Raw genomic sequence first — 27,973 nt, forward strand, 5'->3', positions numbered from 1 at the left:
ACAATAACCTAATGTTAGGTTTTAGGTTATGTCCCGCTGTACCAGAGACCACCAGAGACCAAGAAACAGCTGAGTCCATTTCAGCCAAAGAGCTAAATCAATTTCAGCTGTTTCTAGAAATGGACTAAGACCACAGAAAACATACCATTTTTTTAAGTATGTTTCCTGTGCTAAGACTTAGTGTTCTTCTTGTTCTTTTCTTGCGACTACTGCTTACGACTTTTAGATGTAAAATGGGGGGAAAAAGAGTGGCCTTAATCAGAATTTTCAACAATCAATTTTTAAGCTGGGTTTTCCTAGGCGCGGAAGCGGAGAGAGGAACGCGGAGAGCGGAAAATAGATTAACATCGTGTTCCGCTCCGCTTCTAGGAAAACAGTAACATTAATATACCATAACATTAATTAGTGCTGTACTTGTTAAACTAATTCTATTTAAATGGGAAATATATGTTATATTTTTTGTAAGTAGACATTTTAGTGTAAATCCAATCAGGCAAATGGAAATTCGCTTAGTCTGCAGGTTTGCTGCGGCGGGGGTATTTTTATAGCTTGTTTTTGAGGTATGGAGACATAAGATGGAGCATCAGTCCTCTAGTGGGGCCTTGATCAGTGTCAACGACACGAACATCAAACAATATGCATCCATAGTCCATCTGAGTCTCCCATGGCCATACGCCTCTACACTACAAGCTAAATCAGCTTTTATCACAGGTTAAGGAATCTGTGCTAAAAGATCTACTGTACCAAGAAATTGACTACCCTTACAAATTTGCATACCTGATATTTTCTTTTTAAATTGTTTGGAAATATCATGATTACAAATTTATTTTATTTTATTAATTTGAGGAAAGTACCCATATTTTTTACCTAATTTTGAGAGCTGTTCCCACCATTCCACATCATCAAGGGTGCCTTGTCAAGAAGAGTCACCTGCATACCAAACATGAGATGTATTCGGCATTCTTTATTCTTTATAGTTCTTGTATTAATGGAAGTGTTTTGCCAGGGCGTATAATATCATTGATAGTGGATCTCCTATAGGGTAACTTCTTCTTCTCTATACAATCTTTGATTACTTCATTGGAAAATTAAATCTGAGCTACATTGATAAGTATTATAAATGACTCTTGCAGCTCTTGGCCAATGGACTCTTGCTTGCCATAAAGAATGAATTCGCACTAAAAAATCATTACTTTGAGCAAATGGTCTCGGCTGGCGTGTCCTATAGGGCTTCTGCGTATTTGCGAGATTGTTGGTGCGTGTGCGTGTGAGAGTGTGAACGTGTTTTCTTTTGTCTTTTCTATTTATATTAATTATTATTTTGTAAAAATTGAATTTTTGTTAAATCTGTTCTTGATGTGTTAAATATATAGATTTATATTCGATTAAGAAATTTCATTGTATTTTTATTTATTTATATTTAAGTTTGTCAGGTTAAGTGTAAGAGAGGGCCATGTGGCCTTAACTTTGCCTGGTTAAATAAAGAATTTTTCATTTAATTTTCATTTCAATTCATTTTCATTCTATTTCATTTCAATTCTGTTTATTTTGTTGAAGGTATTATCTGCGTCAACCAGGATCATACACCATTCTTTGTTTGTATTACTATGTTCACTATATTGCGTTCGCATGAAATGTATTCCTCCCTCCACACCAGATTTGGGCCATCCACAAAGTTGATCTGTACCTAATGCTTGTTTTACATCATTACCAAAAGCTAAAATTATGCATTTGGCCAGAATGCGTCTGAGACATTCTCCTATGCCAATGGGCCTCACACCTGTACATTTGTCAATTGCAATGAAACTATTTGCCATCAGAGCTCTTATGGTGTGCCATGGTACTACTTCTCCATTTAATTAATCGCCAAGGTGGCTATGGCTGTTCTTAAATAAGTACTTTCGTCCATGACACAATAAAAAAATCTGTCCAATTTTTGGATGAACTTCCTCCTGGACCTCCACTACACCATGAAGTTTTCTTGCTATCTTTTCTAAATGTTCATATTCTGCTGTTATTTCTGCATTTTCAAGCTTTGGAATTTTGTCCATGCCATCTGGTAATCTGCCATCTGAGTAAAAATGTCTGGAATTATAGCCTTTGGATGTTTTTCTTTCAATCTATATCTATAAAAGAGGAACTATGTATGTATGTGTGTACATATGTATATACGTTATGGACTCCGAAACCAATCGACAGATTGTAATGAAACTTTCAGGCATTATTAAGCATCTTTCAAGGATGGTTCGAATGAAGTTTGGTACAGATCCGTCAAAAGGGCTCTGCCCCAGAGGGTTCTAAGTGGGCAATTTTTTTTATTTGTTTACTTTACAATCTGTTTTATAACATATTGAACAATAAGTAAATGCTACGTAATACAACAAATTAACTTTTGAACATTAAAATAGCTGTTAAGCATTGTCAGCAACAAATTTTTCAATAAAAAAAACTATGCAAAAATCTTAAGGGCAGGTCTAGAATTGATGGCCTCTTAAGTCTGTAAATTGTATCCATGTTGTTTAATAAGTTCAATGCTAAATGATTTTGATGAGATTCCAATTTCGTAATATATTGTTCACTTAAGGTCATGATTTCGTCCTTAACTGTAGGCATCTTAAGGTCTTGATGTAGTGTTCTATTGCTGACATACCATGGTGCATTTGTTATCTTCCTCAGCATTGTTGATTGGTATCTTTGGATAATTTCTATATTAGAAGTACTCGCCGAGCCTCATGGTTGCACTCCTTTGCTGTAAATTTAGAGAAGCTTGAAATGGATCACGATGAACAGACAAAATTGCAGTATCATCCGCAAATGTAGCAATTTATACCAACTCATTTTCTGGAAGGTCTGCTGTGTAGAGAATATACAAAAACGGCCCGAGGACACTTCCTTGAGGAATCCCAGATTCAATTGGACGTAGGTCAGTGAGGACATCTTGATATTTAATTTGGAAAGTCCTGTTTTGAAGGTAGGATTTTAAAATGGTATAAATTGACTGGGGTAAACACATTTTCACTTAATATAACAAGCCAGCATGCCACACCTTATCGAATGCCTGGTTAACATCCAAGAAGGCAGCTGAGCAAAACTTTTTATCTTCCATACATTGACGTATCACGTCAACAACTCGGTGAACCTGTTCTCCGGTACTGTGTTTCCGTCTGAAACCAAACTGATGTGCAGGAACCACATCTTCGCCAATTAGGTCTTGTATCCTTTTTAGAAGAAGTTTTTCAAATAACTTAGAAATTATTGGTAAAAGAGTTATGGGTCGGTATGAACTTACCTGGTCAAGAGGCTTCCCAGGTTTAGGAATGACTATCAATTGTGCTCTTTTGAAATGATCTGGTACATATTCAAGTTTTAACATTGTATTAAATAAAATAGTCAAAAAACATTATTCCTTTTCGTGGAAGCTCTTTAAGTATTTTACCAGTTATGAGGTCGTAGCCAGGAGCCTTGTCAGAATGAAGATTGTCGGTGATGATTGATTTTAGTTCTGATGGTTTGAACTTCTGCAATGGGAAGTCAAGTTGTAGCGGAGCATCCAAATATTCAAGTAGGTATCTCTTCCTCGTTGTTTATTGCCGCATTTGGTTTGAACACATTCTCAAAGTATTGAGCAAAGGCTTCAGACTTCTCTGTGTTACATTTTGCCCAGCTCCCATCAGATTTTAAAATAGGCGAAATTCAAATCTTTGGGCGCTTCATTCGCTTCGTAGATTTCCAGAGGGAATAATCCGTAGCTTCGGAAGTTGATAGAGATTGGATGTAATTCTCAAACCAGCGATTTTTTACATCATATAACAGCCGCTTCAAATGTCGAGATGCCCTATTACGATTTGTTTTATCGACTGGATTCCTGCCATTTTGCCAGATTCTTCTCAACCTTCTTTTTTCCGCAATCTTCTTTTTAACAAAAATAGGGTAACTTAATCAAGGATTCGACAAATAATGAAGGACAGGAGTTGACGTACTCACAGAATTTTCAATACAAGTTATACATAAGCCAATGGCGTCTTCTAAATTTTGATTGCTTTGTAATTGAATTTTGAAGTTTAAATTTTTGTTTACTTCTTGACAAAAAAAACCCCAATTAGTGCTCTTATTGTATAACCGTTCAGTTGCTTTTTGATGAAAAACTTGCGTACTGATGATTTGCAATATTATCGGTGAATGGCCAGAGGATAGGTCGAGACTTGATTGGATATTAGTGTAGTTTTGATTAATACCTTTTGATATGAAGAAGTCCACAGTCGGCCAATAAGTTGAAGTAAGTAGGTTCACCTGTTGAAATATGATTTAGAGTGCTGTCATTAATTACCCTCAGCAACTGTGTCGACCTCTTGGTGTGGCCAAGCGTGAACCCCACTCTTGATGTTTGGCATTATAGTCTCCTCCGGCGATGAACCTAGTCCCTAGAGTAAGTAAAAAATCGGTCAAAATGTTCATAAGCTATAACATGTCTTGGAGGGTAGTAAATTGCAGAAAGAGTAAGAGGTCCTTGCATGTCTTCGAGAACAATGCTTGAAGCTTGCAGGTACTGTTCCCTAAAACCTGGAATTTCATGATGTTTTATACAGTTTTTAACCAATATGGCACTACCTCCGTGATCTGTATTGTCAGGGTGGTTTGTAAAGTATAAAGTATAATTTGGAATTTTAAAATAGCTTCTATCTGTAAAATCAGTCTCAGAAGTAAGTAAAACATCTATTTTAAGATTATTTATAAACAATTGAACTTCTTGACCATGCTGAGCCAAGCCATTGGCGTTCCAAAGAGCAATTTTGAGAACAATATTCATTTTAAACTATAAATGACTGTTGTTAACAGATTAATAAGTGTACCTATTAATCTGTTCTGCTTGCTTGGATAGTATACTTTCGAAGCGAGCAAACGAATCTTGAATTATGAATGACAAACCTGCTTCTTGTTCTGTTACTTCGACTTGCTTTCTTGAATCACAGCCCTCATAACTGTTTCTTGTAGCTTGTGCAAACGAAATACCTTCAGTTAAACTGCTCTTTCCGGGGTCACTAGAGGTTCGGTCACCTGTGTGTTCCTGAGTTTTTTCAGGAGTTTTTCGCCGAAGGGGAGGGAATTGCTTATTTTGAGCATCCTTGTATAGGTACGGGACAACCCTTGTAATTTGCCGGGTGTTTTCTGGAGCACACACAGGTCGGAGGCTCTGATATGGGCTTAGGACAAACTTTAGAGTCATGATTTTGTGTGCATTTTACACAACGAAAGTCGTTATGACAGTAGGATCTGTTATGGCCATACTGGTGACAACGTTTACATTGAACAACTTCTTTTTTCTTTCTAGGTGGTTCAAATGAAACCTTAGCATTTAACAAATACTGGATTTGAAATATATCCTTGTTTTGAGCGTTAGGTTCCAAATCTACAAAGAAAATAGACATGGGTTTCTTAGTGAATCTATTTTTAAGATTAGTAAGGTTTCTTACCACATGTCCCTTTTCTTCGATTGCAGCTTTAATGTCATCAACACTTGTTGAGTAGGTAGTGCATGTCCTTCAAAACAACGCTGTAAGCTCGTTCTTGCTTAAGCTGGTAGGTGTGGAAGCTGACGTTCAATTCCCTTAGACCTTTTACAATTTTTCTGTAATCATCAGATGACGATGGAAACAGTTTGATTCTATCTTGACCAAGACACTTGTATGTATATCCAGTATTGGTAACCAAGGCATCCAAAGCTCTGACCATTGGTCCAATATTTGTTACTCCGGGAAGGAAGATTGGTGGAGGTTTGGCTTCCTGCTTAGTCGTCTGACGTGCCGGCACTGGCACTTCATCGTCCATTTGGTCGTCATCCGTTGAGTAAATAGGGTCATAGCTGTTTCGAAGGGGGATGGAGTCTATCCCAGACAGCACGTGAGCTTGGACCAAACTTGGTTTTTACATATTTCTGAATTGGTATGACAAACTTGGAGTTTGGAACCCACTACAAATTTAAAACAGCTTTGGTTAAGTGAACTTGTGTGAATGCGCCAAAACTAAACTTGTTTTATTTACATATATAACCTGGTTGGCCAAGTCCACAATTTAAACACCTAACCAGACCCACGACAAGCTTGTTCATGTGAGTCTAAAGTGAGCAGTGCCATATGACAAAAGAATTTTCTTTCCACACCTACCCACAACACGCTCCTAAAACCTGTTTCTTTGTGCTGAACCACCATTTTTGTTGGATTTAGACTTCCTCACTCTCAGTTGTCAGTTCTCACTTATCTAGTTCTGGTGTTGTGAGTTACTCGTTTCGTTACTAGTTGTGAGTTTTGTTTATGGTTTTGATACCAAGACGAAGCAAAGAAGAATTAAGGGATTCCTGTTAAAGGTAAGATTTAAACTCCATTGATAAAAAATATACTTGTGTTGGTTAGTCTTTGATGATATAAGTAAGCTAAGTTTAGCAAACAATTAATTTCATTGCATCAAGAACCCGTAGAATTTTGTTTATAGCCTAAACCTTGTTGTGCTTTTCCCTTTGACATACTCAGCGCTTCACTGAATCGACAACGTCACTCACTCTACACTAGTCTACTGCTGAACTCTACAGAACAGTGCCAAAATTTGTGTTTAACCTTAACCATTATAGTCAATGCCTTAACCTAGTCTACAGATAAAAACAGGCCAAACCATTAGTTAACGTATAAAAGTAAAATAGTAAGAAATAAAAGTTTGATAACAATTTTAAAAACAAAGGTAAGTTAACACCCTGTGTTTGCAACACCAACAAATTCCAAATAATCAAATAATTATAAAAACAAATAAAAATAATTAAAAATTATTTAAATGATAAATTTTAATAAACCAAATAATTCTAATGCAATTGTATTTTTTATAGATCTTCTGAAGCAGGTGGTGGAGTTGATGGGTTCAGAAAAGAAGTTGAAGGTGAAGTGGAAGATAGTGGGCATTGTATTTATTATATTAATAAATTGTCTTGAAATGTGAATGTCTTGCTTTCTAAACCTCATATATAACCAATATTTTTTCAATATCACTCATAAAATAGGCTTCATTTGATCATAAATCTTTCTTGGTAAAAAATTAATTATAAGAAAAAATGTGGGCTAGCAAATGAATGGTGTGAAACAGCTTATATGTTAAATAGGTATAAATTATATTACTATTACTATAGCCTACTATAAAAATTATTATTATTATTATCTCTGATCATGACAGTAATTGAAGTATATAAAACTTCGTACCAAGTTCTGAGTGAGTCTATAGGTGTGAGCTTGTTTGCCCAAGTCTAAAATGTGCTAAAACCAATTCCAATATGAGTCTAGGCCAAGTCCAATATGAGCCTACTAAAAGCGGGCTTGGGTCTCCAAGTCCATAATGAGCCTGTTTAATTTATCAGTGTGAGCTTGTTTGCCCAAGTCTAAAATGTGCTAAAACCAATTCCAATATGAGTCTAAGCCAAGTCCAATATGAGCCTACTAAAATTGGGCTTGGGTCTCCAAGTCCCGAACAAGTCCATAATGAGCCTGCTTAATCCACCAGACCCGTTTTGTATCCATCATTCCAAGCTTAGAGTGGGTTTGTGCCCATGAGTTCACTGTAGGTTTGGGGTTGGGACTTGGGTTGGACTTGGGGAGCCAAACCCATAACAAGTTGAACAACTGCCAACTTCGGTCTCTAAAACAAGTCAAAACCAAGCCTACAGACTTTGGTCCCTGAGTCTAAACCAGGCTTGGGAACTTGGGCCAATGGACTTGGAACAAGTTCCCAGCAAGCCCATTGTGCTGTTGGGGATATGATTTGTTACACGATGACTTTATTGCACATGATCTGGGGATGAAGCAATATTTCTCTTGACATTTCTTGATTGGACAATTTGCCAGGAATCATTGGTATTACCTTTATCCAACTCATTAGCGTCAGAGAGATTTTGGTCGTTTGAACTTTCCTTGGACAAGGATGAGCTAGGCCGATAGTACAGTCCCGGCCACGTAAAGAGAGAAAAAGTCCAGGTAGACCCGGTCAGGCCTAATCCACTGTTGTCAAAACATAGCTATTGTTTTGAAACCGAGGGGGCGCGCTACCCCATCCCAGCGGTCATTGCTACCTCAGCGGTCATTGCCTACTGCTTCTCAACATCGACTAGCCAATCAACGAAGCGACGTAGAATTACGATTCAAATTTTGTGATATTCGTCTTAACTTTGTGAATAAAATGACCTGTCACTTAATTATAGGCGATCACCCGTTCGATTCATAGAATTTGTACTGGCCCGAGTTATTTCTAAGAATTAAAGGGAGGCAGTAGCAATGACCGCTGAGATGGGGTAGCGCGCCCCCTCGGTTTCAAAACAATAGCTATGTTTTGACAACGGCGGATTAGGCCTGACCGGGTCTACCTGGACATTTTCTCTCTTTACGTGGCCGGGACTAATCATGTTCACGTGTGTGAATGCTCGTTGCCATGGTAACAAAATTAAATAACGAACCTAAGGCAGGGTGCACACCGGAGAAATCCGTTTCAGGAAACCGATTTCATGAAACGAGAAACTTTCGTTGCTCGCAACAGATAGATTAGTTTAACACAGGGCAGTGCACACTGCGTTGCATGAAACTGTAATTTCATTTGTTTCTTGCAACTGGTTTAAATGAAATCCAAAAAACAGATTTCGTATAGGCTTCAGTTTCACGTTTCCATTGGTTTTATTGACTTACCTCAGTGTATTGTTATTTTTCCTCAGCACTCAGAGCTAACCTCCGGATGGTTTCCTTCTTTGTTATTAGTGGGCTAAGTAATTCCACCAAACGTTCAAAAAGAGGCTTTGACATTCAAAAAATCAAAAATTTCAAAAGGATCACTGCATAATTATCTAGCTACAATAAAAGTACCATGTTCAACATCCCTAATCAACGGGTCAACCCAATACTTCCTTCTTTTCGTTTTCTTTAGCCTCCACCAACATAGTCACATCATCGTCATCCGAATTAATATCATGAAACTGATGGAATCCCGTTTCTTCTGTGTGCATTTGTTACAGAAATGGTTTCCTTGAAACCAATTTGATGAAATCAGTTTCCTGAAACGGGTTTCTCCAGTGTGCACCCTGCCTAAGAAACAAACTGGACAGTCACTAACTGAATTAGTTTATAAATGTACGATTTCACAAAATACACACGAACCTTTAGTATTTACATATTGAAACGGAAATAAACAATTTTTTTTAACACTAAAAACCAGTTACTCTTACAAAAAAGCAAATCGCAAGAAAATCAAAATATATCACTAAGCAAATTCGGTACTTTCCTGTTAAAGGGAAAATTCATTATCATCGATGATTTTTTCGATATATCGATATTTTTGTTTTCCGATCCATTACAAATTGACAACAACTAACTAACTGATCTTGTTTAGACTAAAACAGTCTATTATATGGATTAAGAAATGAAACTCTTCTAAGCTAACCATTTGATAACAGAATAGGCAAGTTAAACTCGGAATTTTTAAATGTTACAGCAAGTTTGGTTAGTTATGTTAGGTTATTTTTTTAGAACAGTTTAATTTTATTATTGTTTGTTGATACTGAACAATATTTATTGTAGTTGTCAGCTGATATGTTTCAATTTGTTAATATCGATATATCGAGAAAAAAGCCATCGATAATAATGAATGTTCCCTTTAACAGGAAAGTACCGAAAAGTCACATACATGTTAGTTTGCTAAAGTTCATCAGCTGAAAAATAAGTGGGCCAATGTCAGACTTGTTGATCTACAAATGTTTACAAATAAATATTTCATAAGCAGATGTTTACTTTGCGAGCCTTTCAAGACCGGAAAATGCCGCGCGTCTGCGCATGCGCAAGTAAGCGTTATTCGTAGCACTTGTAATAGCTGCAGCTGTTTCAGAAAATCACACTAGTATCTTCACTGCAACTCTTGCAACAATCTACTTGAAACTGGAACGGTTCTCCCGCGCTTAACTCCAAACCATTTAATTACTGTAACTGAATGAAGAATTTTACAGATTATGTTTATGTATGTGTTTACTTACTGTAACCTCTGGCACCTCCTTTATTTTATAAAATAAATTTTAAGTAACTTAGGTGGGCTACGTTACCGTTATCATCTATCTTCAATTGTACCCAAACATGTTTTCCAAAAGAGAAGATCCCAATTCTCATTTCATTTTTAATGGTCTAAGCTTTTTGAGAATTATTGGCATCTTGCTTACAATGAAATGTATAACAAAATGTAAATGTTCAACAACGCTAAGACATAATAATTTATTTTATTCACTAGCGCTTTCAGAAACAAGTTTTCCATTCAAAAGCGCTAATGAATAAAACAAATTATTTTATTGGCTTTGCCTTGTTGAACATAGCTGGCTTATTAATTGGAATCCTTCTGTACTTCTCGTCCATAAACTAAAAATAAACTTTTCCACATAAACTACAAAGTGCTCAGTGTTATTGATGTCTTCCATATTACTCGTATTTCTCAGAATCTTCGCATTGAAGAAGGAGCACATCATCGATAATAAATGACCTCCGCAACACAGCAGCAATCAAAATCTATCAATAACATTAACCCCAACTTCATCTCAGACATAACTCGATCATAACATAAAGAATAACAAACGATATGAATAATAATTACGAGGAACTAGTTGCAGTTGCAGTGCAGTCAAGATAAATATTACGACAACGACGCTAGTTAGTGGTTAATGACCGTGACTTTCTGAAATAGCTGCTGCTACGCTACCAGTTACTAGCGCATGCGCAGAAGCGCGGCATTTTCCGGTCTTGAAAGGCTCGCTTTACTTTCACCAACTGTTTTTTAGGTTTGAATAATCACAACATTCTGTATTAGCAATAGTCATGATTTGAAATAGTGCCACAGTGTTTCTACAGAGTGCAGCACAGAAAACTATTTTACTTTTGAATAAGTCCAAATGTATTAAAACCCAATCGCAGCACACCTGTGCACGACGTTTTAATCCTCCAATGTTAAATATTAAAACATAAAAACCTTTATTAAAGTATTATAAACAATAAAAGGGATGACTTTTTAACATTTATGACAACAGCTAATTTGCAACCAAAAGGTGAGTGAGCGTAGCGAACGAACATCTGGTTCTCAACCTGGAGGCGAGTTAGCGTAGCGAGCGAGCTAACCTGAAAACAAGTGAGTGCAGCGAACGAGCTCCAACCTGAAGGTGAGTGAGCGTAGCGAACGAACTTCAACCAGGACGTGATTGAGCCATGCGAATACTTATGAAGTTAAACGGGGCAAATCCCGCGGATACAGCTAGTACATCATAAACTGTGTACGAGTTATTATCAATAGTTTCTTCCGGTTTAATTAAACCATATTTCTTGGTTTTATTTCAATTAGAGGTGGACCATAAATAACGCCGTGGAGCTTCAATTGTATGGTTTGAATAAACGTTATGATTTGAATTTCGTTGCTTTCTTCCTTTGCTCATAGGTGTCTTCTAGGTTATTTTAATCAAATTAACAATGGTATCATTTCTAAAGATACATATATTTGTTTAGACGACTCTTTATTTAACATCTATAATTTCTGAATTGTTTGGCCAAAAACAAAACCTTGAAATCGTTTACCCCTTTTCCTTAATTGGTTGTAACTTAAATAATATTAATTCAGGTTACCTTACTTTTTTTAAATCGAAGTTTTATAGACGGGTTTATAATATAATAGAAACAATTATTTAACAAAATCATGAAGAAAACTGCCATTGAGCCCAGTTTAGTTCATTAACTTGATGAATGTTGTTCAATGTTGTAATGATCAATGACAGGAAAAAAACTTAATATTGTTTTTAATCCGTCTGCAACATCTTTACCACTAAAATATTTACTCCGCTTAAAATGTACAGATATTCGATTTTCAATTTATTGTTTTGGTTTTCAATTTTGTGTGTTTTATTTTCAATATTTTAATAAATTTAAAATCAATAAAGTGCGGATTAATGAGCTGATGTCACCTGTCAGCCATGTTATCTTATGGGATATCTGACACTAAACAACCCTACTTTCAACGTTGCCAATTCTACCAGACCCCGACCTGGAGTTAAAGGTGGCCGTGATAGAACCACGGCCACCTGTAACTACAGGCCGTGGCCTGGTAGAATTGGCAACGTCGCAAGAGGTGCTGTTTAGAGACACGTCCCATAAGATAACATGGCAGACAGAGGTTACATCAGCTCACTAATTCCCACTTTATTGATTAAAATTTAAATATAAATTTATTAAAATATTGAAAATAAAAGACACAGAATAATGAAAACAAAAAAAAAATTAATTAAAATCTATATCTGTACTTTTTAAGCGGAGTCAATATTGTCATAGTCCAGTAACCAATCTTTCGTAAATACACAAATACCATTATAGCTGCTTCCAAACAAAACAGCTGTTACAACACCACTTGCGACGTTGCCACTTCGAAGGCCGCGGCCTGGAGTCAAAGGTGGCCGTAGATAGAAAAGTCGTTAAAATGTAAAGTAAAATGTAAATGTAAAATGTATAGTGATATAAGGTAATGTAAGGTATAATTATAGTAGCTACATGGTAACTTAACAAAACCAGCTTTTTGTAAACAATGGAAGAAGAAGAAAAAAGGTAAGTAGAGGTCACTGAGCTAAAATTATAACTGGAGGTAGCACTGCCATGGCAGAAGTCTGTCAAGAGCGTGTCGCTGATTTTGTTAGGTTGGTATAGCAGTGAGTTTTTTTAACCAATGACATGGCTTCTATAACTAGGTCTGTATAGCAGTGAGTTTTTTCATCCAATAACATGGCTTCTTTATAACTCACACCTCACGCAAACATGGCGGCTGGCGACACGCATCTTTGACATTCAGTGCTACCTCAAGTTAGAATTATAGCTCAGTGGTAGAGGTGAAGGAAGAAGGAGGTTATGTTTACTAGGTTAGTTTTGGTTTTTTGAGGAGGAACTCAACAAGGAAGAGGTCACAAACGAACGTCAAACAAAAGTTGTAGTAGGCCTATAAAGAGTAGACTGTAATATAATTTATTAGCCTATGTGATTTTTTTTCTTACTTGAAATTTCGTATTCTGTAACTTTACTCATTCAATCTTAAGTTTAATTTTACTGGAAATATTATTATCTTTTAGGAATAAACTCATCTTTATAACAATCAAGATGGGCAAACCCAAAGGCAACCTTTCAGGTAACTAACTAATCACAGCTAAACAAAGCTATTTTTAGAGAATATTGAAGACCATAGTAAGTTAGCATTTAAATGGGTATTCTTTAGGCTAAAAACGGCTTTACTCTAGTATCTGTCCTACACTCATTCGAATTACAATTATCATAGCCTATCGATTATTTCATTGGTTTATTAGGTTAGGTTAACCTAACCAACCAAACTTGATATATCAAATGAAATAGCCTAATCGATATATTCATTCAAATGAGTGTAGGACAGATACTAAAGTGCAGCCCTAAAGACACACATATAGTGACTATAAAAGTAGAGTGGTGAGATTTGAAGTGAGCCGTAGTGGTCTAGTGGAGCGACTGAGAGTGACTATGCTGCATCCAAACGCTCAGCAAGCCAGTAACATCCAGCAGCAGCACAGTTCCAAGATGGGACTATTAAAATAATTCATTTTGCATGTTTTCAGTTTGTCTCTTACAGCTCAAAGTGGGTAGGCCTACATAATGTGACTTGAGACACAGGAAATTAAGTTATAGTTTCCTGTTCTCAATAGCTACATGAATGTGAGCTATTTAACTCTGGGCAAGTAGGTAGTTGCTCTGTAATGAATTCATTACACTAAGTAAAGTTACAGAGGGACAGAGAAAACATACAAACCATATGAGATACCCTAGAGCTGTAAACTTAACGGACAAGACTTTTTAGAATAATGTCTATTGTAAGATTTAGCAATACAACCAAAGATAGACCATAAGTCAAATGTCTAAAATTAGAAAAAAGTTATTCTTTAATTAAAAATAATTAAACTCTGGGTACTTGTACTATTCACTATACGGAGGCCACTTCTACAGCTCGCTGCAGCGGTTAGGCTAGGCTGGGTTATCATAAATATGTTTGTAGTACTTTCCTTGTTTCGTTATGAATCAAACGATACCAGATGAGTCATAATAAAATTATGATAACCCAACCTAACCTAACCGCCGTAACCTAAGCGCGCTGTATTTGGGTGGTCTCCGTACGAAAGTACCAAATTCTGAGTGTAAATTCATCCAAGGTTAGGGATCCCAGAAGTCGTCATTTTTCAGGACACGTCCTTTTTTTGGGTACATAAGAAACGTACTTTCCATTTTGAAAGTATACTAAACATTGTGTTTGAAACATGCTTTCATAGCAGGCAAATCGAACACATTTAGAAACCGTATTTTGACTTTGTCAGCCCATTCATCATTACGTTCGCTGCACTTTTATAGCACTGATGTTCTTAAGTTTAGCGTCCGAGCTTCAAACCATTTGTTTTTTCCTCTGTTTATATGTTAGGCTTAATTCAGCTGTTCAAAAAAAAATTACTTTTGAAATCAAAATAGGTTTCACTAAAACGTGTCGAACGGGAACAACTGGTTTCATCCTCCTGCTTTCTGAATGAAGACTTTGAATTAATAAACTGCGCCCTACATTTTTTTTTTTAACTTTTTGACCAACAATTACATGGAATTCAGTTATGTTCCTTGCCTTACAGGTTCGGTGTATTGCTTCAATTCCTTTTTCGGTGCGAGATGACACCTCACAACGGTCTTGTATAGCCTAATTTCTTCACAAATAAAACAGGTTTCGATATTCATTTTTCTATTTTTCAATCGTCATACGAAGGGGGATTAACATGAAACTCATGAAAGTAAACTAGAAACATGTTGAAATATTAACAACAACAATTAAAACTCTCAGCTGGAACAAAACAATCATTGTTACCAACTTGATATCCATAACTCAAAATTTCCCTGAATTACAATAAATTATTAAAATTGTTTGACAAAATTATTTTCTTGTAAGAATGTAAATACTTACCTTAACTTAACTTATTGGGTACCAAAAGTTGCGCAATTTAATTCTTTAAAATTTACTCATTTACTTATTTAAGCTAGGCCTACCTGTAATAATTTAGGACTTATTGGCTAAAAACATAAATATTTCCGGTAGCCATTTTGAAAAACCTTTCATACAAGGCCAACGCACCTCCGTAGAGTGGTAGACTTTTCACCATTGTTTTTTTCAGCCATTTTTACATAAGAATCCATTGGCAGAAAGTATATATTACAATTACTTCTAGGTAGCCTACAGGTAAATTTTAAGCCATTTTGACTAGTCTATTATTAAAACACTTCTAATACTTCCGCTTCAGTACCTGTACCTACTGTATTACTCGACCAAAAAACATAATATGATTCCTTTTTGAATTCTTACTTCAATTTAAGATGTATTTCACCAGTTATAATTATATATAATCCTATATTTTGGTCTAAGAACATTAAAATACCGGCTTTCATTTAAAAGTTTATTAGTTATTAAATTCGGACGAGTTTCAAGCAAACACGAGGTGAATAACCAACATAAAAATTATATTTCATAAGGTTTTTCTATGATAAAAAATCAATAGCTCAAGTATTGTTCTTGTTTTTTATACGTTTTAGACTAAAAGTAAGTAAATAAGTAAATTATAGGCTTTAATTTGAGCTATTGATCGTTTGAATCAGTTACGCTCAAGATACTGTATTTCTCGGATATTATATTTATTTTATCACTACGTGGGCAGCATATTTATTTATTTTAGGGCCTAAATTTTGTTATATCCCAAACTATAAAAGATAATTTTTAAAAATTTTTTATCAAGTCTTTCTGCACTTTTTTCATTAATAATATTCTGATGTATATGGTCTACAGTTATAAAAATATGTATTAAACTTCGTAAATTATTATCAAAAACAATAAAAATTATTATAAAATCAACAAAATAAATAAAAGCGACTTTAAAAAAAAATTCAAAAATGACCTGATTGATATTAAAAAAAAGTTACCAGCTGTAATTGATTACTCATTAACATACACTCTTTTCAGTAACATCAAAGTTAGATCCCTAACTCTAATACTTTAAAAAAAAAATGTTGACGATATTAACATGGGATAGATAGCTCCCCCATAAAAATTAATAAAATACGTACATGGATGTTCTAAGTAAATGATGGGTAAGATTTGTTCCTGGAATCTCCCCAGTCCCGCAAGCTAGAGGTACAGTAATTTAGATGCCTGTTAACAAAGTATAAGTAAAATTTGAGTTGTAGTAAATTAAGTAGGCCCTAAGCTTAGTTCTGTCTCTTCCTCTATTCTCCATATATCTTCTCAAATAGGTACTTGTTTATTTTTTACTACCATAAAAAAAATTAAGGTGTGTTAGAAAAAGAAGCTTTTATGTCAATGATTGGTGATTTCATTGGTTTCAGGTGCAGTTGCTAAAATGAGTCATGAGCAACGGATGGTGATAACCATTGCAGAAATAATCCAAGAACTACTGCAGGCAGTACATGAGAAGAAAGACGTTAATCTAAACAGGCTGAAAACGCAAATAGCCTCTAAGTATGGTCTTGACACCTCCCCTAGACTAGTTGACATAATTGCAGCAGTACCTACGGAATATAAAAAGATTTTATACCCAAAATTGAAATCAAAACCGATAAGGACAGCCAGTGGTGTAAGTATGTTTATTATTTAAGTCAGCGGCTTTGTATCCTGAGGCTATACATTTTTTAACTCCTAAAACCCCCTGATAACACTAGCGGTATGTAAATATTTTTTTGAACGTTTAGTAAAAATTCAATGAAAATTAATTTAGTTCTAATGTGTCTGGTAAAAATTATATTTTTAGGCTAATTGCAGACTTACAGTATTTTTCACCCTGAATCCGAAAATGCAATTGATTTTAGTCGGAAAAAGCCCTAAGTGTCCAATAACCTAAAAGTTAACTAAATTAACACAATGGAGCTATTCCGATTCTGTAGCGGTTTAAGGAGGGACTAGAATAGGCTTTAGATCTATGATGAGGAGAAGAAGATCTACTTTATAGAAATCTTCTTCAGAGAAGATTTTTTTTCTTTAGAGAAATCTTCTTTATAATGAAGAGGAGATGATTTATTATATCAGTTTCAAAATAAGGTTAGATTAGTAACCTAATTTTAGGTTAAGGGGCCTATAACTAGCTGTGTGCCCGTTCTACGCACGGGGATCTTATCGTGGTCAGTTAAAACCTTCTTATATTAAGCACAGCAGTTGGTTTGCATACTTTCAGATATGCTGAAAGAACTATTATATATAAACCTTCGCAAATACAGTATCTGACAGTTTCAAGCCAAAACTAATGCTTCGCAATTAAATGTCACCCGGATCTTATGGTCCATATGTTAAATCCAATTATTAAACTAAAAAATGCTTCATAGATCTATGAGGCATAGCCCTGAGGCAGGCCTATAATTGAAAGTTACTCTCCACAATGGTTAAAAGTATTTAAGGTACTACCTCAACCTCACAATTTAACACTTTATTCGGGTTGACATTTTCATTATCAAGGCGCTCTTGTCCTTTCCGTGAAATACTGAGAAATAAGGTTAGATTAGTACGGTAACCTAATTTTAGGTTATAATGAACTGAGTTAATAATTAATTTATTTTACCTCCAGACTGTTGGTGTTGAAATAATTGTTTGCAGATTTACAGTTGATAACTGTTGGTCACTGAGGGTAGTGAAAAACTACACGTTGTTAAATACAAGATTTAAACGGATAATAATAAAAGTTTCATTATACACGACAGTCACATTGCTTGACATGATTTAAGAGAAGGAACGGAAGTTGTCAAGTACAAAAAATACAAGTAAAATATATAAGCCTAACCAGTTTGTCCAACCTTATAACATGATAACTTGCTAGATTACTCATGTAACTTAGTAGTATATATATTAACAATAACTTGTTAAACTACCTTAAATTTATCTTAATTTAAACCAGAGGGAAACTTTGTCTTATTGTGTTGTTATTGTTGCTGACATTGTGACTTGTGATTGCAGATTGCCGTGGTGGCAGTGATGTGTAAGCCCCACAGATGTCCGCATATCAACATGACGGGCAACATATGTGTCTACTGTCCCGGAGGTCCGGACTCTGACTTTGAGTACTCAACTCAGTCCTACACTGGCTACGAACCAACGTCCATGAGAGCCATCCGGGCTCGCTACAACCCTTACCTGCAGACCAGGCATAGAGTTGATCAGGTATTTAACACGCCTGGAGGTTATCTTACTTGAGTTGACACATTCCTCACAGTAGAACCCCTCATATATCCGGCCACCACGGGACCCAAGCCCCTGGCCTTATATACCAACCTATTCTATAAGTGATTATTTCTACCTAATAATAATATGTAGGCCTAATCAATACATGATAGTAAAAATTAGTATTAGGTCTGTTTGTGATTTTTAAAGGAAAGAAACACACTTTTGCAAAATCAATAGAAGATCTATCTAGGAAAATGTATTAGTAATTATCATACAAATATTACAAATTCACAGATGTTTAAAGATTTGTAGAACTAAAAATTGTGTGTAATTTTGTGTTGAACTTTTTCTTCTTTTACGTAACAAAACAATTACTGTACTGTAGCCTACCAGTACTGTACTGAAAATAATAAGCCAACTTTTTAGAGGTTAGTTCTACGGGTTCAACTGAGTAGTGAACACGCAGTCAAATAATTTGTAAGGTCACTCAAGTTTCATTTTTGAACAATCAATACCCCCGCCGCAGCAAACCTGCAGACTAAGCGAATTTCCATTAACCTGATTAGATTTACACTAAAATGCCTCCATAAAAATAGCACATTCATTTCCTATTTAAATAGAATACGTTTAACGAGTACTTAGGTTTGCTGCAACAGGGAGGGTAAACAAGATTTTTTTTATAAAATGATAATAGTTTAGTAAGAAATAAAAGTATTTTCCAAAATCGATCAAAATATGTTCATAAACAAGCAAACTACAACAGTTGACTTATTCTCCATAAGAATAACATGGGAATTTTAAAATTACAATTTTTTGAATTTTACTCCGTAACAATTAGGCGCATAATAACGCTTCAATATACTAAATTATTTGTTTTTTTAAGCTCTACAAAATGGTTTAAAAATAAATTGTGAAATTTTGTGTTTTTAGGGTCAAAAATGGGAAAAACCTATTTTTACCCCATAAAACCCCCCATAAACCCCCGTTCCCATAGTCCGATCATGCTGGTTTGCAAACTCATTCAAGTTTATCCCGCCTTACACCTTCAAACCAAATTTTATCAAAATCAGACAAAAATTACTCAAGTTATCGTGCGGATGGACAGATATATATATCTCTATATATAGATATATAAAAATTTGAACGAATGGTGTTTTTGGCCTCTGGGGACATCAAAATGAAAAAGTAAATCGGTCCCGGGCTTAGGTCTTACCATGAGACCTACGGTAATAGCTACTTCCCTATAGGGAAATTCGCTAAAAAGGTCTGAATTTTCTTAAGAGTTTTTTTAGGTGATTCTCTGATTTCTAGGCAGGCATTACGGTATAACCACTCAGCTACCCATCTTTAGCTTTAACACTATCCATCACTGAATGGTTGCTCCCCAAGAAAAGAAATCCTTAAAAACTGTTCCTTTAAATCCTCTCTGTTGGATTCCATTCTAAGAAGAATGGGTGTGATGGGCTGAGTTACTTAAATCACTGAGATCAGTCTCCCACTTTATTCTACACTTAATATTTCAGTTTTTATGTTCGGCATCGAATATTATAACTATTTTTATAACAATTTCAAATGATATAACAAATACCTATTTTTCAAGCATAATTGGTTTTGTGGTGATTGTTCAGACCTCGCCTCAAATGATTGCCAGCGAAGCCTGCTATTTTCTTCCGGAAGGCTTATTCAGCGTAGACACCATCTCATTTAGAGAGAAACAAATATTAACGGCATCAACATTATTCTTTCTTGTAAAATAATTCGTGTTGTAAATGTTTCAGCTACGTCAACTAGGCCACAGTGTGGACAAAGTTGAGTTTATTGTGATGGGAGGAACATTTATGTCTCTTCCGGCAGAATATCGGGACTTCTTCATCCGTAACTTGCACGATGCTCTGTCTGGACACACTAGCAACAGTGTGGAAGAAGCTGTCAAGTGAGTTTTGAAACTATTCTGTTCTTTTTGTTTTCATTGATGATAATAGAAAGTGTTTGTGTCCATCCCTGGACTACTAACGATTAAATTGGTTATTAGATGAAAACACCCTTGGCTTAGAAATGCAATAAGGAAGTAGGAATGTATACACAACTAACTTACCTAAGATAAGAGTTCCAGAACAATTAACTTGATACTTCTTTTAATACTTTTTTAATACTTTTTCCTTGAAATGGCGACCATACAAAGTAGGTATTTTAAGCCAAGTATGAATGGTGATGAGTGTATGATGAGTGGCGCGATCTTGTAGTCTTGTTAGTGACTAAGGCCGACATTTTCCTTAGACACAGCTGTTAATTAATAGCCCATACAGCTAATGGCGACTAAGGGACCTACAGTTTATAGTGGAATCCGAACCACATTTTTTCCTTGGTATATACGAATTGGTCTAATTATCAGGATAGCACTCCGGATAGTCGTAGTACTCACCCGTGCGGACGTTAATCCACACCAGGGAGTATCGCATCCACAGTGCATGCCTATAAATATCCACAATTCGTGACCTCCTAGTAGCTGGATTACTTCGCCTCTACAAGGGGCCTCTGCAAGATAAAAGTTGAATGTCAGTTACAAGACTGGTATTATTTGAGCTAACCAAATCAGTCTTGTCAACACATCACTTGCTAATCACTAAATAATAAAACTAATCTATATACATATTGCAATCAATAGTCTTTGTTTATACTATAAAGCTAGAGTTAGTTGTGTGGGTGAGGGATAGCGGAAGGTTTTTGTTTTTATCTGATATTTAGGTTACGTAGTGTTCTCTAGTTGCTACAAATTGGCATGCTAATATCCATCTAGGAGCATAACCCTCAAATGGTACTGGACTGTTTAATAGACTGTCTTTACTTTCTACCATAATTACTGGTAATTTCTCTCTGCTTATCAGCCTGGCACTTATCATGTTGGCTTCTCCCCACTAGCTTTTTAATTATTTTAGTTTCAAAAATGCTCACTGTTTATAACAAAACAGTAGGTAGGCCTATCAAAACAATAACTTCCAAGTGTTTGGTTGGGTTTTTTTGTAGAGCAGTACCACTGTTCATCTGTTTACTTGGGAAGACGAATGTATTATTTAATTTATCAAAATTGTTTTGAGAAAACTGACTAATGCACCTGGCCACCTGATTGATTAGACCAACCCAATAATCATTTTACATCAAAAGTTTAAAATATCAAATATTCTAAACTTGTCTAATGTCTTACTCCCAGTATACCGTACTAGAGTGGTGTTGTAGATACTCGGAAAAAAGCAAGACAAAATGTATTGGCATCACGATAGAGACGAGGCCAGACTACTGCCTGAAGCGCCACCTCAGTGATATGCTCGGCTACGGCTGTACCAGGCTGGAGATAGGAGTACAGAGTGTGTATGAAGATGTAGCCAGGGATACCAACCGAGGACATACGGTAGTGTACACAAGAATAACTAATACTGTTGTATTTTATTTTTATATTTTATTTTGTGTTTATCTTTGTTGATTGACATTTTTACATTTTTGTAAGGGAACAGGAAACACTCCAAACTCAAGTCTTGTTACCTAGTCGACCTAGTTAGACACAATTAATTTAATGCCCAATGACAAATAGCGTCTACGTCCAGAAACGATCTCGGATGGAATCGAACCAGCGACCTTCAGATTTGAAGGCGAGCACTGTAACCAATCAGCTACACATTCAATTTTTGTGGGGATAGCAAGCTTACCTCGAACTATCAAAAGATTTAGTTGGGAAGAAAGATTTCTTCAGATAAATTGAGCAATTCAAGATTACACAAAAAATTATGATGACATTTTCTGCAAACACTTGTACAATAATATAAATACAATAATATAATACAATATATATAATATACATATATATAATAATTATATATATACAATATAATTATATATACATATATACAATATATATAATATATACAATAATATAAATACATATAAATACAATGAAAGAAAGGTCAGCGACATATCTTTTCGCACACAAAACACTGAGAGTATGGTCTAGTTTACTTTTACACTTCCTTAATTAACTATTCCAGGTGAGAGCGGTGAGTGAGAGTTTCAACATGGCCAAGGACGCAGGGTTCAAGGTGGTCGCTCACATGATGCCTGACCTGCCCAACGTAGATATTGAACGGGATATTGAACAGTTCATTGTAAGCAAAACTAAAACATCTCAATGAAAGTTATACTCTTAAGCTGCGTTTGCACGAGGCCAGTAGAGAACGCAGGTTACTCGCATCTAGTGCATTTTAAGTTACCAGAGGAAGGTGACTTTTACTGCCCAGTTCTTGCCAACTGGCTTAGTGTAAACACAGCTGTATTTTATCGAGTTTATACATTAGCTAACCTAACCATTTATTTAATTTTGTCCCATCCTTTATGTTCTTTTATTTAGATTCACTTTTAAATATGTTAAGTAAACTAATTCCTGGGAGAAAAATAAACAGTGAAATTTTTTTTTACTCATTTTGATTTTGACAATACTGTACTACATGTATGACCATGCAGAACTTGTAATGATTTTTTTACTGCGAGAACATCTTTGTGTTGTTTAAAACAGTTATACTGTCTTCATCGTTCGTTAAATAATTAAGTAGCAAAAGTCAATAAATCTTTTTAACCTTATTAAAAACAATATTCTCATATAAATAAGTCCATTTTTCAAAGCCATTTTAGGCTGAAGGTAAAAATGGCTTGGGAAAAGCGCTGTGTGTATGCTAATGGAAAAGTGATATATAATTGGCTGTCCGAACCATTTCAAGTCCAAACGTAACAAATCTGAACAAGGAGTTGTCTTCTGCAAACTAAATAAATTAGTTTTACTGTCAATTGTGTTACTTTGCAGGAGTTCTTTGAGAACCCAGCGTTTCGAGCAGACGGTCTCAAGATTTACCCGACATTGGTGATCAGAGGGACAGGACTGTACGAGTTGTGGAAGACTGGAAGGTACAAGAGTTATCCTCCAAGTACTCTGGTGGACCTCATAGCTCACATTCTTTCTCTGGTGCCTCCCTGGACTAGAGTCTACAGGTCAGTGTCTCAGGTGGAGTTGTAAGTTTACTGTAGGTTTAAGGAAGATACTTCTTTCTCATAACAGTCATATCATGATCGATTTATTGCGTAGCTCTATTCTCTCAGGTACGCTCTTCCATCCATGTCTCTCTAAATAAAACTCCTCATCTTCCCCTTGCTGTACGATGTCTTCCTTTCCGCTTTAAGGCAGGGACCCCTAAGGTTTAATTATTACTTAAGGCAAGGGTTTCCCAGCTGCTGAATATGGCTGCGGAGCTGTGAATGTTGCGCAAGTGTTTCAATGGCTGTGTTTTTCATGTTGACAGTCCTTGCAAAATACAGCAGGTAAGAAAACAGTTGTACAAGAGTGTAAAGAGTTGGCGCGGATAAAATCAGCTGTAATTACCAGCTAGGAAAACCTGGTTTAACTTCTTGCTGGAAAAGTGTAGTACCTTCATTTATTCCGTTAGAGGATTTTTAATCATCTATGATTTTTTGTGTCTATTCTCCCTAGGTAATCAAAAAGTTATTAATTTATGCTTTTGATCCTAAAAAAAAGCCAGAAGCTCTTTTATGGTTTAAACTTTGCTGAGCTGTCCTTGATCATTTGGGCTAAATATCCCTGGCTAAAGAAGCATTTCATCATAGTCCGTAACAAAGCTACACATATCACCTCACATCATTCTACACACACACCTTGCCCACAGCTTAGAATATACACTTTGTTGATCTTGTTATCCTAAATTAACGATAGTTGTAATAATTCCTTGCAGTCTGTAACTATACATAAAAAAAAAAAAACCACTAATTAATATTTACCTGAACATATTTTTTTATCGATTTTGACAGGGTCCAAAGGGATATTCCAATGCCACTGGTCAGCTCTGGAGTTGAGAACGGAAACTTACGAGAGTTGGCTTTGGCTCGTATGAAGGACCTTGGAACAGACTGCCGAGACGTAAGAACTCGGGAGGTCGGAATTCAGGAGATTCACAACAAAGTGCGGCCTTATGAGGTAACTTACCAGTTCAAAATCAGTGAGTTTACTGTGGTTTCATAATATTTCTTCCAATGTGTGAGAATTGTCAATTCTGTCATGATCGTTGATTGTGTTTTTGTGTGCGATGATGGGAAAGTCTAAGAATCTCACTAAGTCACATGATGTTTGCAAAATAATGACATAATAATAGTAGGATTCTTGAGACATCGTCATTGTAATTCAAAAAGTAGTATAATCTGCCCCAACAGTAGTAGGAACAAGCTTTGCCAGTTAGTTGCTTGTGCAGAGTGTGTAGTGATGTGCTGTTTTCTGTGGTAGGTAGAGCTAGTGAGGAGAGACTATGTGGCCAACGGAGGCTGGGAGACATTCCTGGCCTATGAGGATCCTCAGCAGGATATACTTGTAGGTCTGTTACGTCTCAGAAAGTGCTCTGCTGACACGTTCCGTCCTGAACTCAAGGTAAGAGAATTCAAAAACTGGGTAACTGAGTGGTTATAGTTCTCATTTGGCAAGGTTAAGGCCAAGTATTTTTAATTGTTCTATCTTAAATGAACTCAGCTGTCCTTTATCATAGGCTTTTAAAAAAACCCTAAAGAAACTGATGATCTTAGCCTTTGGTCAATAAAAAATGGGGATTTGCGGTTTGTGAGTCCCCGATGTTTTAAGGTCAGGTTGGGCCAACTGCTGGCCCAAGGGATTGGGCTGGATAAAATGTCCGTGCCAAGTTGTTTGTGTTGGAAATGGGCAAGCAGCGTGATTTTCGAGCCGAGCTTTTATTTTTGAAATTATAGAAAACATTTGTGATGATGTACATTTAAATTTGACGTTTTTGGGTGATATTCAAGGTTTTACTATGATTGTGGGAGACGATGATTATATCTCAGTGACCTTGGAAGGTGTTCTCAATTTTACTAAGACCCTGGATGTTCTAGATTTCGTCGTGACTGTGGAAGATGTTCACTATTACTCCATGATTATGTTCAAGACTTAACTGTAACTGCGGGAGGATGTGTACAATACCTATTATTTAAACCGATTTTAGTACTGTATTCAGATAAATCAATACCTTCCAAAGCAACCCAATACAGCCTGAGACCTAGAGTCCAACGCTTTTGACCTGATACAAACAAAAAAAACCCATAAACCCCTTGTAGAGTTGTTGAAAAATGTTGTTGAATGAGTTTTCAACACTCATCTCTACCTTAGACATTGGTGTAAATTAAACAATCATTTATAAGACATCGGTTATATCAGGGTGGCTAGTGAAATCACATTGAAAAATTCCCTGACTTTTCCCTGACAATTCCATGATTTTTTTTAAAACTTTCCCTGATCGACAAATTCAAAATTACAATTTTAATACTAACTAATTCTTCATAAAGACTAATCTTTTTCTGAAGAATGTCTTATGTTTGTTTATATGAAAAACATTCATAAAATCTATAGATACAGGCTAGCTTATATTCAAACTTTGCAAGTTACCTTAGTAAAACTAAACTGATTTTGATAAGATGATACGCAGTTTATAAAAAAATTTAATTTGTACAAAAACACAAAATTTATTTGTACAGACATATTTCTTTGTTTTCACCCACACGGCACACGTACTCTCACTAGATCGACCTTTCCTAACAATTATTAAAATTATTTTAAACCTTTTACAATTTTCCCTGACTTATAACAAAGTTCTCTGACTTTTCCAGATATTTAATATTCCCTGACATTTCCAGGTTTTCCAGGTCACTAGCCACCCTGTATGTTGTCCTTGTCACATATTTCTAAGCACATATTGAAGTAGAAGTAATTTATCACTTTTGCTGAATTTGAAATAAGGGCTTTCTACTATTTCCTACAAAACTTTTCAACAGTTTCTCTGATACTTGTTGCTTATCCAGGGTGCAGTGTCGATTGTGAGAGAGTTACATGTTTATGGGTCCGTGGTGCCTGTGAGCGCTCGAGACCCTGGTAAATTCCAACATCAAGGCTTTGGAATGTTGCTCATGGAGGAGGCAGAAAGAATAGCCAGGGAGGAACACGGTTCTACCAAGATAGCTGTCATATCAGGTCAGTCTGTTTTCATAAAGATATAGATCAACTATAGACCCTTAGGTTTTAAAATATTGCTTACGCATCAGTGTTAACGACCAATTTCATACAAACACGCGTGCTTCGGTCAAAATGACCGACCTTGCACTGTTTTTGTTACTGTGACGGCTAATTTGGAACTAACCCCTTCCAACCGCTGTCATTTAATAGCTCAACCCTAGCCAGAGGAGTATCTAGGAGGGGTGGCCCGGTCCGCTCCCCCCTTCCAGTAATAACCGAAATGGTACATTTTAGTCTTTCCACCGACGTGCGCCCTCTATAGGGTTAAGCAGTCATTTCAGTTCAGTTCTTAGAAATGAAAAGATTCACATAGCAACAGAATTGTTGTTTTACTTAAAGGAAAGTAAACAAAAGATGTGTCTAATAACACTTAAAAAATATATTTACGCTTATACTGTTAACTCACAAGATGGTTTACCACCTAGCCACTTACCATCTTTTATTTATATTTACTGTCTTGAGAGTTAACAGTATAAGCATAAAAGGAAAATATGTTTTAAGTGTTATTAGACGTATCTTTTATTTACTTTCCGTAAAATTATCAACATGTACAATGCTGATCAAGGGGTTGTTTTACTTAACAACACTAATGGACCAATGAGGGTCAAGGATTGAGAGAGAAGAAGTAAAATTGTAATGCTTCGAACGCCAAATAATCAGCTATTTAGACCAATTGAATTGTTAATGAGTGGTACAGTAGTGTTTGGTACAATGATTTGTTGCATTACTGTCAGTGGCAATTAGGGGTTATAAACGAAAAACATAACCTCTCTTAGAAGTTATGAGTAGTGATTGTTAGTAATTAAAAAACTGTGATAGGTAAAAGTAGTGTACGCAACTCGCGTAAATAGTGTTAACGACACTCATAGAAGTTTTTAAGGCTTGGCCCTTAAATTTTCTACTTGTGTCGTTAACACTATTTTCACGTGATCGTTGCGTAAACTACTATTACTATATTATTTGATTAGATAGGTTACCATTAATTTTTTTTTTGTCTTATAGGTGTTGGGACTAGAAGTTACTACAAGAAAATTGGATATTCACTGGATGGACCTTATATGTCTAAGCAGCTGTAATTTATGTACTAAAGTATAATTATGTTTATATTAACTATTGCAAAAAGGTTTTATTTTACTGTACATCTTTATTCCCTTGTAGCACTCTTTTAATGTATGCACTTTTAAAATTATTTTTTATTTTTCAACCATTGAGTTAAGTACTAAGCTGATATTAATTTATTATATTTTTCCTACAGTCACCCGACAAAGTGGGCTTTGCACAGATTATAATACAGCAAGCCTTACTTTGGAGTACGGTTTTCCTTTGACGCACACCAGTATTCCAACCAAACAACACAAAACAATGTGTTTTTATTATGCACGTAATCCGTGTACACTTGAAAATAAGTTGGCAACACTTCAAGATATTACGACTACAATCAGCTGATGCAGCCTTTCCCATTTCATTCCATGTTTGGATTTGACCTAACCTAAAAACGTGTTGTACAGCGTTTTATATATATATATTGAAAGACTAAATTATTTATATGATTTATAGTAACTGTAG

The 27,973-nt window shown here is 35.6% G+C and overlaps 1 protein-coding gene across 1 annotated transcript; it reads left to right on the plus strand.

Moving 5' to 3' along the window:
• Positions 1–12,975: 12,975 nt before the first annotated feature.
• LOC128999933 (elongator complex protein 3) lies at positions 12,976–27,536 on the plus strand. Its single transcript, XM_054426718.1, has 11 exons — positions 12,976–13,203; positions 16,467–16,714; positions 18,082–18,285; positions 20,067–20,221; positions 21,523–21,694; positions 22,326–22,442; positions 23,135–23,319; positions 24,151–24,316; positions 24,620–24,760; positions 26,197–26,365; positions 27,410–27,536. The coding sequence occupies exons 1-11, from the start codon at positions 13,176–13,178 to the stop codon at positions 27,481–27,483; spliced, it is 1,659 nt and encodes a 552-aa protein (XP_054282693.1). The 5' UTR covers positions 12,976–13,175; the 3' UTR covers positions 27,484–27,536.
• The last annotated feature ends 437 nt before the right edge of the window (positions 27,537–27,973 follow it).

Source organism: Macrosteles quadrilineatus, unplaced genomic scaffold, assembly GCF_028750875.1.
Source record: "Macrosteles quadrilineatus isolate MER2022 unplaced genomic scaffold, UCM_ALF_1.0 Scaffold_8__2_contigs__length_117827958, whole genome shotgun sequence".
Classification (NCBI taxonomy): domain Eukaryota; kingdom Metazoa; phylum Arthropoda; class Insecta; order Hemiptera; family Cicadellidae; genus Macrosteles; species Macrosteles quadrilineatus.